Source organism: Ictidomys tridecemlineatus, chromosome 10, assembly GCF_052094955.1.
Source record: "Ictidomys tridecemlineatus isolate mIctTri1 chromosome 10, mIctTri1.hap1, whole genome shotgun sequence".
In the NCBI taxonomy this organism is placed as follows: Eukaryota; Metazoa; Chordata; class Mammalia; order Rodentia; family Sciuridae; genus Ictidomys; species Ictidomys tridecemlineatus.
In genome coordinates, this window is record NC_135486.1 from 59,241,169 (window position 1) to 59,253,910 (window position 12,742).

The 12,742-nt window shown below is 38.4% G+C and overlaps 1 protein-coding gene across 2 annotated transcripts in view; it reads right to left on the reverse strand.

Moving 5' to 3' along the window:
- Positions 1-12,001, reverse strand: part of LOC110597688 (E3 ubiquitin-protein ligase SH3RF1-like) — a 70,640-nt gene extending 58,639 nt beyond the window's left edge. Inside the window, exons 1-3 of one of the 2 annotated variants that reach the window (XR_013426600.1) lie at positions 11,797-12,001; positions 7,163-7,308; positions 2,715-2,879 (exon numbers count right to left, since the gene is read on the reverse strand). Coding sequence is in view for 1 of the 2 variants with exons in the window: in XM_078023013.1 (XP_077879139.1) it covers positions 2,715-2,731 (17 nt within the window). In the remaining variant the exon portion in view is untranslated. The remainder of the gene's footprint in view (positions 1-2,714; positions 2,880-7,162; positions 7,309-11,796) is intronic. The other variant, XM_078023013.1, reaches the window with a different exon arrangement.
- Between the last annotated feature and the right edge of the window lie 741 nt (positions 12,002-12,742).

Consider the following 12,742-nt stretch of genomic DNA (forward strand, 5'->3'; position numbering starts at 1 on the left):
TATCACCTCAGGCCTCAATTAGGGTTGTTGAATATTTGTGTCAGAAACCTCAGGGTAGATAGTATAAGTGTCAGAATCCTCACTAAATATTTTATATGACTGTGAAAGTCCTTAGTGAAGAAAACTTCTGAATATGAGAGGCCTGGATGAGGATATTGTCCTCAGTGAGTATATTTTAGGGCTCAGAGTTCTCAGTGAGGAAATTCTATGTGTCAGAGGCCTCCTTGAGAATACTGACGGCAGGCTAGGGTACCCAGTGAGGACATTGTATGTGATGAAGTTTTCAGGGTAGAGAGAATATCAGTGTGAAAGGCCTCAGTGAGATTAAGAAATGAGCACCACAGGCCTTCATTATGATCTAATATGTGTAAGAGGCCTCACTGAGAATATAATCTCTCTCAGACTGGTTGGTGAGGAAAATATGGGCTCAAATGACTCATTCTGTACTGTACATAGGTTAGAATCCTCAGTGGGGTTTTATATGTGTCAGAGACCTCAATGATACACATATGTCTCAGAGGACTCATTGTACCTCATGTTACCTTCAGAGACCTCAGTGATTTTTGGATGACTCTCAGAGGGTCTAAATCTGTGTGGACTTCGGGTGCCCCAGAGACTGAGTGTGATATTTCTTGAATGTCAGAAGCCTTGATTAGGATATTTCTGAATGACAGAAGCCTCAAGGTGGATATTGTATTGATCCCATTGTCCTGTATAAGGATGATATCCACTGCAGAGTCCTCAATAAGAATGTCATTAGTGTTTTGGGACTCAAATGAGATAGGGTGTGAATGTCAGAGGCCTCAGGGAGGATTCATGTTAGTGTTAGAGGAAGACTCACTGAGGATGTGATATGAGTGTCAGAAACCTTTCTGAGGCTATTATAAAAGTATCCAAGGCCTCAGTGTGGTTATTTTATGTGTCAGAGGCTTCATGAGGATATTATGTCAGAGTCCAGTGCCAGGGTATTACCAGAGTATCTGAGGCTTCACCAACAATTATGAATGGGACCAAGGTCACAGTACAGATATCCTGTTAATGGCAGAGGCCTGGATGATGATATGTGTCAGATTCTTCAGTGACAATATAATGTGTTTGTCACAAGCTTCACTTTTGACATTATATTTTGTAGAGTCTGCAATAAACTTACCATACTTGTCAGAGGCCTCAGTTTTCTCCTATAGAAAGGGGCCTCTGTGAGTACATGATGGCAGTGCCTGAGGCCTCAAGAAGACATTCTAAGTGGAAGAGACCTCTGTTATCCAATTATACATATCAGATGTCTCCAATACTTTATTGTTAGTATTAGAGACCTCAGTAGGCCTCTTATAGATACTGTAGGTGTCAATGTAGACACTATATATTTCAAAGACCTTAGGAAGTTAGAGGCCTCGGGGAGTATATTATACCTGTCAGATGGTTCAGGGAAGATGTTACATGCACCAGCTATCTCAGTGAGGCTATTCAATGAGTCAGATGTCTCAGTACCAGAACTTCATTATTGTCAGCAGCCTCAGTGAGGATACTATTAGGGTCACATGCCTCAGTGAGAATACTAAATACATTTGAATCTTCAGTGACAATGGGACTTATGTCAGATGACTTAGGATATCATATGTTTTAGAGGCTTCTCTGAGAATATTATGGTTGTCAAAAGAGTCAGTCAGTAATATATTATATGTCAGAGCCTTCAGTGAAGATAGTACCTTTTTAAAAAGTTTCATGTGTTTAGTAAGAGCCCCGAATAAAAATATTATTGTGTTTCAGAGGCCTCAATATGGTTTTTCCTTATTTGTCACAGGCCCTCATATGGATAGTTTATGACTGACACAGGCCTCAGTGATGATATTGAGCATGTTAGAAACCTCTGTGAAGACATTATATATGTCAGAGCCCTCATTGATTGTATGTATAGAGGCCTCATTGAGAATATTATATGTGTCAAAGAACTTAGTTTTTTAAGTGAGTTTTAGAGATCTCATTGAGAATATTTTTATGTGACATATGCTTCCACAAGGATTTTATATGTGTGTCAAATGCCTCAGTGAAGATATTATATTTGTCCTAGTTCTCTGTGAGGATATCTTATCAATGTGCAGGACTTGAGTATAGACAGGTTATTTTTTAGGGGTCAATGTGTATGTGATATCAGCCAGAGGTATCATTAATGATATTTATTGATGTCATACTCATATTATTTTAGAACATAATATATATGTTAGAATCTTCATGAGGATATTATATTGTATTTAAAGCCTCAGTGAAATGTTTTATAAGTGTAAAAGGCCTAATTGAGGGTATTATACTATTCTTTGAGGCCACAATGAGGATATTATTTTAGTATTTAAGGCCTCAGTGAAGATATTATATGAGTTTCAAAGGCTTGTATGTGGACCTTATATTATAGCTTAAGGCCACTGTACGGATATTTATATGTGTGTTCAAGGTCACTCTATGGAGAGTATATTAGCATTATGGGCCTCATATGGATGTATTAACATTAAAAGCTACTCTAGAGATTGCATTCAAATTAGAGTATACATAAAAATGACAGTTATAGAACACTGTATGGACATTATTCTAGAGGACACACCTTGGTTGTCCGTGGAATCACTTGTCATTGTGTATTTCATTTCTGATAGGAAGCCTTCTCTCTGTGTGGTCTCTGAGGTCTTCCTCTGCACTCAAAGGATAGACAGAAAACTTTTACTCACCGTTGCAGGGCAGACATTGTTCCTTTGGTTGTCTATCCTCCAGTGAGGTTCTGTCCTCCCTGGAGTTGCTGCCTCCAGCCTGGACACTGTGTGGTTGGGTTAGGCAGCAGGATGCAGCACAGGATGCTGCAGTTCAGGAGTTTATGTGTGACTCTCCTAGCATTTCTGAAAAATGAATAAAAGTCAATACTGTAATTAGATTATATGGAATGCCATGATTTTATAAGTTCAAGCAGAAATGAATCCCATAACCCATAATTTTTCAAAAAATGGTGATGAAACATATTTTTGGAAACTATGCTGAAATGAAATAAATGTAGACAGAAACTGAGGCCTTGGGTTCAAAGCCCAGCACCACATACACAAAAATTATATTTTCTACTCAGTGAAAAATATCATTTAGATAACAAAAACATAAGTCACAAATGGGTATAACTTACTTACAAAACACAATTTTTGAGAAAAAATTTTTATTTAAAACATATAGCCTGGTGCGGTGGTACATGCCTGTAATCCCAACACCTCGGGAGGCTGAGACAGGAGAATCATGAGTTCAAAGCCAGCCTCAGCAATGGGCAAGGCACTAAGCAACTCAATGAGACCCTGTCTCTAAATAAAATACAAAATAGGGCGGGGGATGTGGCTCAGTGGTCAAGTGCCTCTGAGTTCAATCCCTGGTACCAAAAAATAAATAAATAAGAATTTTTTTAAAAAAATACAAAGACCTCTTATAAACTAAAAACTAAAAACCCAAACAAAAATGGGTAAATATCTGATACATGACCAAATAAAATATGAAGGTGGCAAAGAGCTATATGAAATGATGCTCTAAAATTATGTATTGTTAGGGAATTACAAATTAAAACAATAGCATGGCACAGCTATTATAACTGCTAAACTTTAAAAGAATGACAATATGTCAATAGCAAGAGGATGCAGGACATTAGTACTCTCATCCATTGCTGGTAGAACACATAGCAAAGCCACTTTGGAAGACAGTTTGCCAGTCTGACCAAAGCAAAACAAGTCTAATCTATGACTCCAAACAATTGCACCCCTAAATTATCTGAATTTACACAAGTGCTTTGAAAAACTTTATCCAACCAAAACCAGCATATAATTATACACAACAGCTCTGCTGTTGCTAATCAGATCAGAAATCAGTCCTTCAATAGCTGAATGCATAACCAAAGTAGAGTACATCCACACAACAGAATATATTCAATAATATAGAATAGAAAGGAATGAATTACCCACTTATGCAAAGATAAAGATGAATCTCATCTATATGTTAAGTGAAATAAGCCAGGCTGAAGAGTCTACAACCTGTACGACTTATTTTTATGACATTCTAAAAAAAGTAAAATGACTAAAAAGATAAGCAGACTAGTGGTTACAGGGAGTGGGACTTGCAGTATGGCACTTTAATGAAGGTTACCTAACATTATTTGAGAAAACATATGGAAATCTCAAATGTTATTACATTATTTAGGATTTGGTAAATACCCAAGGAAGTAATACAGAACATGAGAAAGAATCTAACTATATTACAAGTGAATGGATACATCCACCACAGATTGTAGGCAAAAGGTATAGACCTAAGCCATTTAGAAATGAGAAGGATGGGAAAGAACCCTTATAAAGGCTTCTTAAGGGAGCTGTTTCTACATTCTGCCATGAGGACATGGCTAGAAAACACAATCTATGAAGAGCAGGTCCTCACCAGACATTACACTTACCAGCGCCTTGGACTTGGACTTGCCATTTTTCAGAGGCATAGACAATAAATTTTTGTTGTTTATAAATTGTCCAGCCTAAAGTATTCTGTTATAGCAGCCTAAGGGAACTAAGACACTGATTTGTTATAAATAATAGACCTGAACAATCAGATGAGGAGATGTGCAGGATAAGACCCAGGAGGGTCCCCAGGGCACAAGCCTCTGTCCACATAGAACTAGGCTGTACTACCCTCCCTGCACATGGATACATTTGACCACTCAAGAGCTCCCTACCTCACTCCTTTTAGAGATGTTTTGTGGAAACTTAATCATGTAGGCATGATGGATTATTAACTCAATCCCCAGCTTCTTTCTCCCAGTAGATATGGTGATGAAGGTTCTAAACTTCTAAACCTGTCTTCATCTTTCTCATGACCATCCTCCATCCTGAAGCTGTCCAAGAAACCATCAAGAATCCTTATGAGAACAAAAGACATTTCTATCATCCAGGAGATTCCAAAGGATTTGGGATCTCTGTGTAAGTAACCAAGGTCAGAGGACAAATATTAGAACAAAAGATGTCCTTAGCATGCCTATCACTCAGCAAGTATGAGAATTTTATGAGCTCTCCACCAGAAATGGGGGGCAGAGGCTAAATATGCATTTCTTACATCAAAACCTGTAATCTGGAACAATAATGAATTAATTGTGCATAATGGGACAATGAATTAATTAGAAAGCAGATGCTAGAAACCAGGTTTCTCATTACTGAGGTTGGAAATTACAGATAAGCAAGGGGGGTAAGGCGGGGAGCCTAGAAGGCTCGGTGCCATAATGGATCACAGTCCATTGCCTGCAGATCAGAATAAACTCACATTTAGCTTAGTAGAAACACAGATGTTCCCACATAAAAGAGTTATAATTAGGTGTGTGTTTAGATTAAAAATTACATATAGCAAATTAAAACTACATTGAGATTCCATTTCACTCCAGTCAGAATGGCAATTATAAAGAATATAAGCAACAATAAATGTTGCAAAGAAATGGGGAGAAAGGTATACTCTCAGACACCTTGGTGAGACTGCAAATTGGTGTAACCACTATGGAAAGCAGTATGGAGATTCCTCAGAAAACTCGGAATGGAACCACCACTTGACCCAGTTATCCTACTCCTTGGTCTATAAACAAAGGACTTACAGCATACTACAATGACACAGCCACATCAACATTCATAGCAGCTCAACTCACAATAGCCAAGCTATAGAAACAACCTAGGTGTCCTTCAATGGATTAATGGATAAAGAAAATGTGGCATATATACACAACGGAATATTACTTAGCCATAAAAAATGAAATAATGGCATTTGCCAGTAAATGAATGGAACTGTAGAATATCATGCTAAGTGAAATAGCCAATCCCCAAATACCAAAGGCTGAATGTTCTCTCCGATTTGTAAATGCTAACCCAAAACAAGGGAGGTTGGGGAGGGGAATAATAGAAATCCATTAGATTAGATGAAGGGAGGGAAGTGGGGACGGGAATAGAAAAGACAGTAGAATTAATTAGACATAGCTTTCCTAGCCTTGTATTTGAAAACATGACCAGAGTAACTCCACATCATGTACAACCACAAAAGTGGGATCCTAAATAGAATAAATTATTCTCTATGAATGTATAATTTGCCAAAATACATCCTATTGTCATGTATAACTAAAAGGAATAATTTTTAAAAAGAACACACATATAAACTTCTTTGCATTGTCAGCTGTCAGGGTCAAGATGCAATGGGCACATTTACCTGCCAAATGAAAGTTTTTTGGGGGGAGGGGGAGGGAGGAGTTTTTTTTAATTTTTGTCTTTATTTATTTTAGTACTAGGGATTGAATCCAGGGGTGATTAACCATTGAGCCACATTCCCAGCATTTTTCATGTTTTATTTTGAGACAGGGTCCCACTAAGTTGCTTAGGACCTCACTGAGTTGCTGAGACTGGCTTAAACTTGTGAAGCTCTTGCCTCAGCCTCCTGAGCTGCTGGGGTTATAGGCATGTACCACCACAACTGGCCAGATGAAAGTTTTTAATATCACTAGTCAAAAGATCTAGGGCTCTTTGAAGAAGTAGCTGATACTATGACTGAGACAGTAAAGACATAAGTCAGGATAATCCTCAACTATCAGAAGTAAGGAATTTTGTAAAAATCATTAAAATATGTTAAAAGAAAACAGGAAACAATAGAAAGAACTCCCAGTGGAAAGAAAGGTCAAAGCTATTCCCAAAGGCTTCAAGCAGGAATGAATTAAGCAACAAAGTACTATAGAGTTGGATAACAAACAAAAGCTTGGAGTAAATATCCAGATGCTCACATTGGTACAAATAAATGACTAAACAGATAAACAAAAAGGTTAAATCTCTTATGCAGAATTTCAAATAATTGAGGTGGACATTTGGCCCCCAAGGAGTTAGGCCTAACTTCCTACTCCTTAAGAGGGGGCTCTGCACAGTGACTTACTCCAAAACAATATATATAATGTGGACATGCAGAGAAACATAACTTCACAGTGAGAAACCTGGCAAACACTACATCAGTCAGGTGAGCACAGTTAATATTAACATGAACAATTCACCTTGAGGATATGAAATGAAGGACAGCACTTCATCTGTAATCTGCTTTCCCCAATCCCAACCTGTCTTCATATGAGAAAAACACCAACTGAAAATCTAAAAAGTACCTGACAGGTACTCCTCAACTGTCAGGTCCTTCTCAACCATCAAGGGCATCAGAGAAAGGAAGGTCAGAGAAACTATCGCCACCAAGAAAAGCCTATGGAGACAGGATGACTGAACATCATGTGGGATCTTGGATGGGGTCCTGGAACTGAAAGAGGCAGTACTGAGAGTTCAAAGGAAATACAGACATTACTTAATAAGAGCATACCAGTATCTGTTCATCATGAAAAATTATGTATGATGTTAACACATCTGAGATAGCTCACGTAAGTCATAAGAGAAAAAAACTGGGTAGAAGTTACATAGTAGATCTTTGTACTTTCTTTGCAATTTCTGAATAAACATAAAACTATTCTAAAATAAAATCTTAAGACATGGCTGTATTTTTTCCAAACACCTGCTCGTTTAATTACTCAGAATGTTAATTACTAATAATTGACATTCTTAACTAGTTCTGCATTTTGTTAAGAGCATTTATAACAAAAATATTTCAAATTAATAATGTAAGATAAGTACTTCTTTTATATATTTTATGTTAAAGTAATAACATGTTTAAACTTATTTATCATTATTTATTTTGCTATTGCTAGGTTCTGGATTTTCTAAAAATTTCAAATCTTTAAAGAAAAAAATCTACATTTTAGAGACACTATTTCAAGCCATGGTTAAACTTTTTCAAGAGTGATGATTAAAAAAAATATGTTACAAAAGCAGATTGATCCATTGTGAATGAATCATTCATCCCAAAGAATTTGTATCTTTTGTTTGTTTCTATGTATACCCTTTAAAGTAATAGTATCAAATATTTGCCACTGGGATGTATACAGAATTTGTGACAATAATATATGATGCTTTCTAAAAAAAAAAAATTAAAAGAATATCAAAGTCAATTTCCTCCATGATGCTCTTCAGAAGTGGTAAAACTAGAGAAACATCAATGGAAGCATGGTTTATGAGTGTTTTATGGGGAAATTACATTTTAGAAATCACAAAAAATATTGGATGCCCAAACTCTGGAATGTTTTCAAATGTAGTTGAATTTCTATGTAAGTTTCTCATTGATATAGCTAGTCATAAAGCCAGTAAAAACAAAGAATCTATGGGGCTGGGATGTAACTCAGCAGTAGCATACCTTATCCAGAATTCAGGAGGCCCTGGGTTTGATCCCGAACACCACAGAATTTTTAAAAAATCAGTGCCTTATTTGTGTAATCAAATAGTAAGTGAAAATACCACTCTTAGGAAAATGTTAAGCCTGAAAAACAGTTAAGACTATCAAAATCAAAATACTCTTAAAGTGGGTTGTATAATAGAAATAGCCTATTGTGAACAGATATGTCACATCATAAAGTATATTCACATTAAATATCCTGTCAGAACAACAAAAAAGACTTTGATGATCATTTAGAAGGAGAAAATGGCTATATTAGATTAGAAAATTATTAAGAAATTATAAACATGATGATATAAAAATTCTCTATGCCATACTAGGCACTTTGACCTGTAATCACAGCTATTTTGGAGGCTGAAGCAGGAGCATCACAAAGTTTGAACCCAGCCTCAGTACCTCAGGAACTTAGCAAAACCCTGTCTCAAAATAATATTTAAAAAGGCTGAAATTCATTGCTTGCCTAGCATGGTCAAGGTTATGAATTTAATCCTCAACACCATAAATAAATTTAAAAGAATAATTCCAAACCAAGCATATAGTATGAGATAACTAGGGCATTTATAGAAAAGAGTGGAAGATATTATGTTGAATACCCCAAAATAATTTAACTATATTTAATTATTGTCTAATCTCCACTTCTGTTACTTCAAATTAATCCATTAAAATATGGTAAAAGGTATATGTACTTTTTTAATTATTTCAAAATATGAGTATACTCAACTCTATTCTAAAAACTTCCTTTGAAGCACATAGAGGTACCAACATTTATATAAAATGAAATCAGGCCATTTCCCACACAAAGTAATATTTAGTAAGTACTAATATATACACACATAATTTCAAAAGAAATTAAAATTGATGAAATCAAAAGGTCACTGGTATGCTTTTAAATGCTATTTTGAATATAGGAGAAACACTTAATAGATTTCTCCAAAAAGAACTTCTGACAATATATAAAGCATGCTTATTAGAAGGTCAATTCCCTTGCTTGCAAGGAGTAAGAGAAACTACTTGATGAATGTAAAACTTTAATAAGATATACAAATATGCTTTCTAAATTTAAAAAGGTAGAAAATGTCTGTTTAAAAAAGTCTATTTTTGGTAAATGTATCTGTTTTTTTTTTTTTTTAAGAATCTACTGACTTTTCTCTTACACACTGTAATTATTTCAGTGGTTTTAAGCATCATGTAATATCAATAGCTGGCATTTTAAAATATCACCATCCTCTTTCTATCTATAAAATTGATTATCAAATTTTGCTCAGAATAATTTCAATCCAATTTGGAAAAGATCTCTGTGTGTGTGTGTGTGTGTGTGTGTGTGTGTGCGTGTGTGTGTAAATACATAATATTTTAAACAATTCCCCTGACACTTGGGTCCTATCAAAGACATATTGTCTGTGTGTGGTGCTGGAATGGAACCCAGAGACTCTCACATGTTAAGCAAGTGCTCTGCCACCAAGCTACACACACAGCCCCAAAGACCTTAATAAGCAGAAGATAATTAAAATTTTTTGAGATAATGAGAATTGTCAAACAAGATAATTCAATCAAAACAAAATTAAAAGTATATTTAAAAATATTATTGATGAAAATTGCAGAAGTTCAAAGTTAGAGGAGAAATTAAAAATCAAACTGCAGAAACCTACTGCATAAAATTGGAAACCTAGAGGGAATGGGTGATATCCTAGTAAAAATACACATTAACAAAAGATTAAAATAAGAAAACTATGAATGATCAATCAGTTTAAAAAGTTTGAAATGATGCTTATAGATCTCCCATTGGGGAAAAAACCAGGAACACAGAGATTCACAGTTGAGTGTTAACTGACTTTTAACAATTCTGGATTTACTTAAAATGTTCATGATCTAGGAAGAAGAGTGACATTATTACTTAAAATAAATTCTTCAATTAATTAAAGTTAATTTTCTCAATTAATTTAAATTAATTTTTTCAATTAACTTCATGGTATAATTCCAAGCAAGGCCTTATCTAGTCAAGATATTTCAGCAGACATAGAATATCAACACAGTATTTAGCATACCATTACAAACACACTGCCAATTAAACTGACTTACTCAACTAAAGACAAAATGTATTCTCAATCAAAATGTTGATTAATTTAGTTCCATAAAATCCATGAACTTTTTTTTTCACAAATTCTGGCTTTATTAGAAATAACATATTTAAACGTAAATAACCTCGTGGGTTTCATACATCTACTTTTCCATTTTTAATATTTTTCCTGCTTTAACACAGTAAGAATAACAATTAGAACAATTCCTCCTCCCTCTGTGCCAGGGTTCCCCAGAAATCACCCAACTAGCTGTATTATGATGACAAGTAATCAGAGCCTCATGAAGGGATGTTTCCCTGAAGTAAACCTTGCTGAAATAATAAAGGAGAGCAAGGCTCCCTCCTCAGTGAAATCAGATTCACTCCCTCAGGGCATGGAGTGAATCTGATTTTTCTTCACTCTTTCCACCTTTTCCATACCTGCTGCCTATTTATCCAGAAGTTTCTGGAAGATCTCTCTGAGGCTGCTCTGGGCATGCCTATAGACATGACCCACAGTATCCCCAAGCCAGGATCTCTCCAAGGCTAGTCTGAGAGCTCTAGGAGTCCCTGTAGATATGACTCATAGTGTCCCCAAGCGAGGCAACGCTCTGAGGTTGCTCTGAGGAGAAGGGACCTCTGGATGATCCTACACACATGACCCACAGTACCTTCAAGTCAGGCATCTGCCTGAGGATGGTCTGAAAAGAATGGAGCTCAAGGTGTCCCTATAGCCTTGACCCACAGCTGGTCTGAGAACGGAGTTACAGCCTTGATCCACAGTATCCCCAAGCTGTGTGTCTCTCTAGGGCTAGTCTGAAGAGAAGGGAGCCCTTAGACGTCCCTGTAGATACAACACAAAGTGTCCCCAACCTGGGAGTATTCCTGAGTCTGCTCTAAGAGGAAGCTCCAAGTCCCCATACACAGGAACCACATTGTCCCCAAGCTGGGAGTATGCCTGAATCAGCTGAGAAGAAGGCAACTCCCTGTCCCAATATATAAGACCCACGGGGGTACCCAAGCTAGGAGAGTCTCCTCAGACCAGAGGCACACAGGGGACCTAGTGTTCCCGAGCTGAGAGTACCTCCTTAGACACCTGGCACAAGGAGGACCCAGGGTCCCGGAGCTGGGAGAACCTCCTCAGACCCGAGGCACACAGAGGACCCATGGTCCCCGAGCTGGGAGTATCTCCTCAAATCCTAGGAACACGAGGACCCAGGGTCCCTAAGTTGGGAGACCTCCTCAGACCCCAGGCACATGGAGGACCCAAGGTCCCTGCGCTGGGAGTATCTCCTCAGACCCGAAGCACACAGAGGACCCAGGGTCCTCGAGCTGGGAGGACTTCCTCAGATCCGAAGCAGGTCTGAGGAGGAGCTCCGTATCCCACACACATGACCTACACACAGTACCTTCAAGCTGCACGTCTCCCGGAGGCGGGTCTGAAGAGAATGGAGCTCTGCCGCTCCCTGCTGGTAGACCCACCGTGCTCGCGAAGTTCCTGAGGCAAGAGCTCCACTCCTCACCCTGAAGAAGGCAAGACAAAGGTGGAACCGCGAGGCACCTCCCCCTGCTGACCCCGCCCAGTGCGGGACTCTACTCAGCGCAGAGGCACCACTCCCGATGGCCACGCCCAGTGCAGGCCTCTGCTCATGCGCAGAGCAGTTGCATACCTGGTCTTCTGGGAGAGTCTCAGCGCCTCTTTGGAACCACAGCTGTTACTGAATAGAATCTGTTCCACTTCTCTAAGTCTGGCTGTGTTTATTTGTGGCATCACCAGAAGTGGAATCTCAGGAGAGGAGAAAAGAGAGGCCAAGAGATGACCTCTCTGAGACTCCATCCCTGTACTCAACCAGGCCACACACTGCTGGAGCCAGGCAGGCAGAGGCACAGACATGAGCACCTGCAGGAGCCCCTGGACACTTCACTCTTGTGCCTAAGGGCAGAAGGTCTAAAAAAGGTCAACACAGAGGCCTCTGTGAAAGGTAGTCTTTGAGCCGAAGTGACTGAGTGATATAGCCAAGGACTGCCGAATTTTAGGACCAAGGGTTTTAAGAAAAGCAGTTAAATCCCAGCCCATGTTGACTGCTTTCAAGGTTGGGAGACCCTGAGTTCACACCAAGACTCCAGCAGCCTCTGGGAGCTGCAGGATGCACCCCCTTGCCCTGGGGCATTCTAGATAATTCAGTCTGTCTTTCTTTCCCAGCTCTCACCATGAATGCCTCTGGGAGGTGCACAGTTATTCCCAGAGATTCTGGACAGTCTAATTTGGTGTTCTGCCCACACAGCCCTCACCAGGCAGGACCATCAGAGCTATGTGCTACATGCTATCCCAAGTGCCCTGGAGGACCCTGGCAG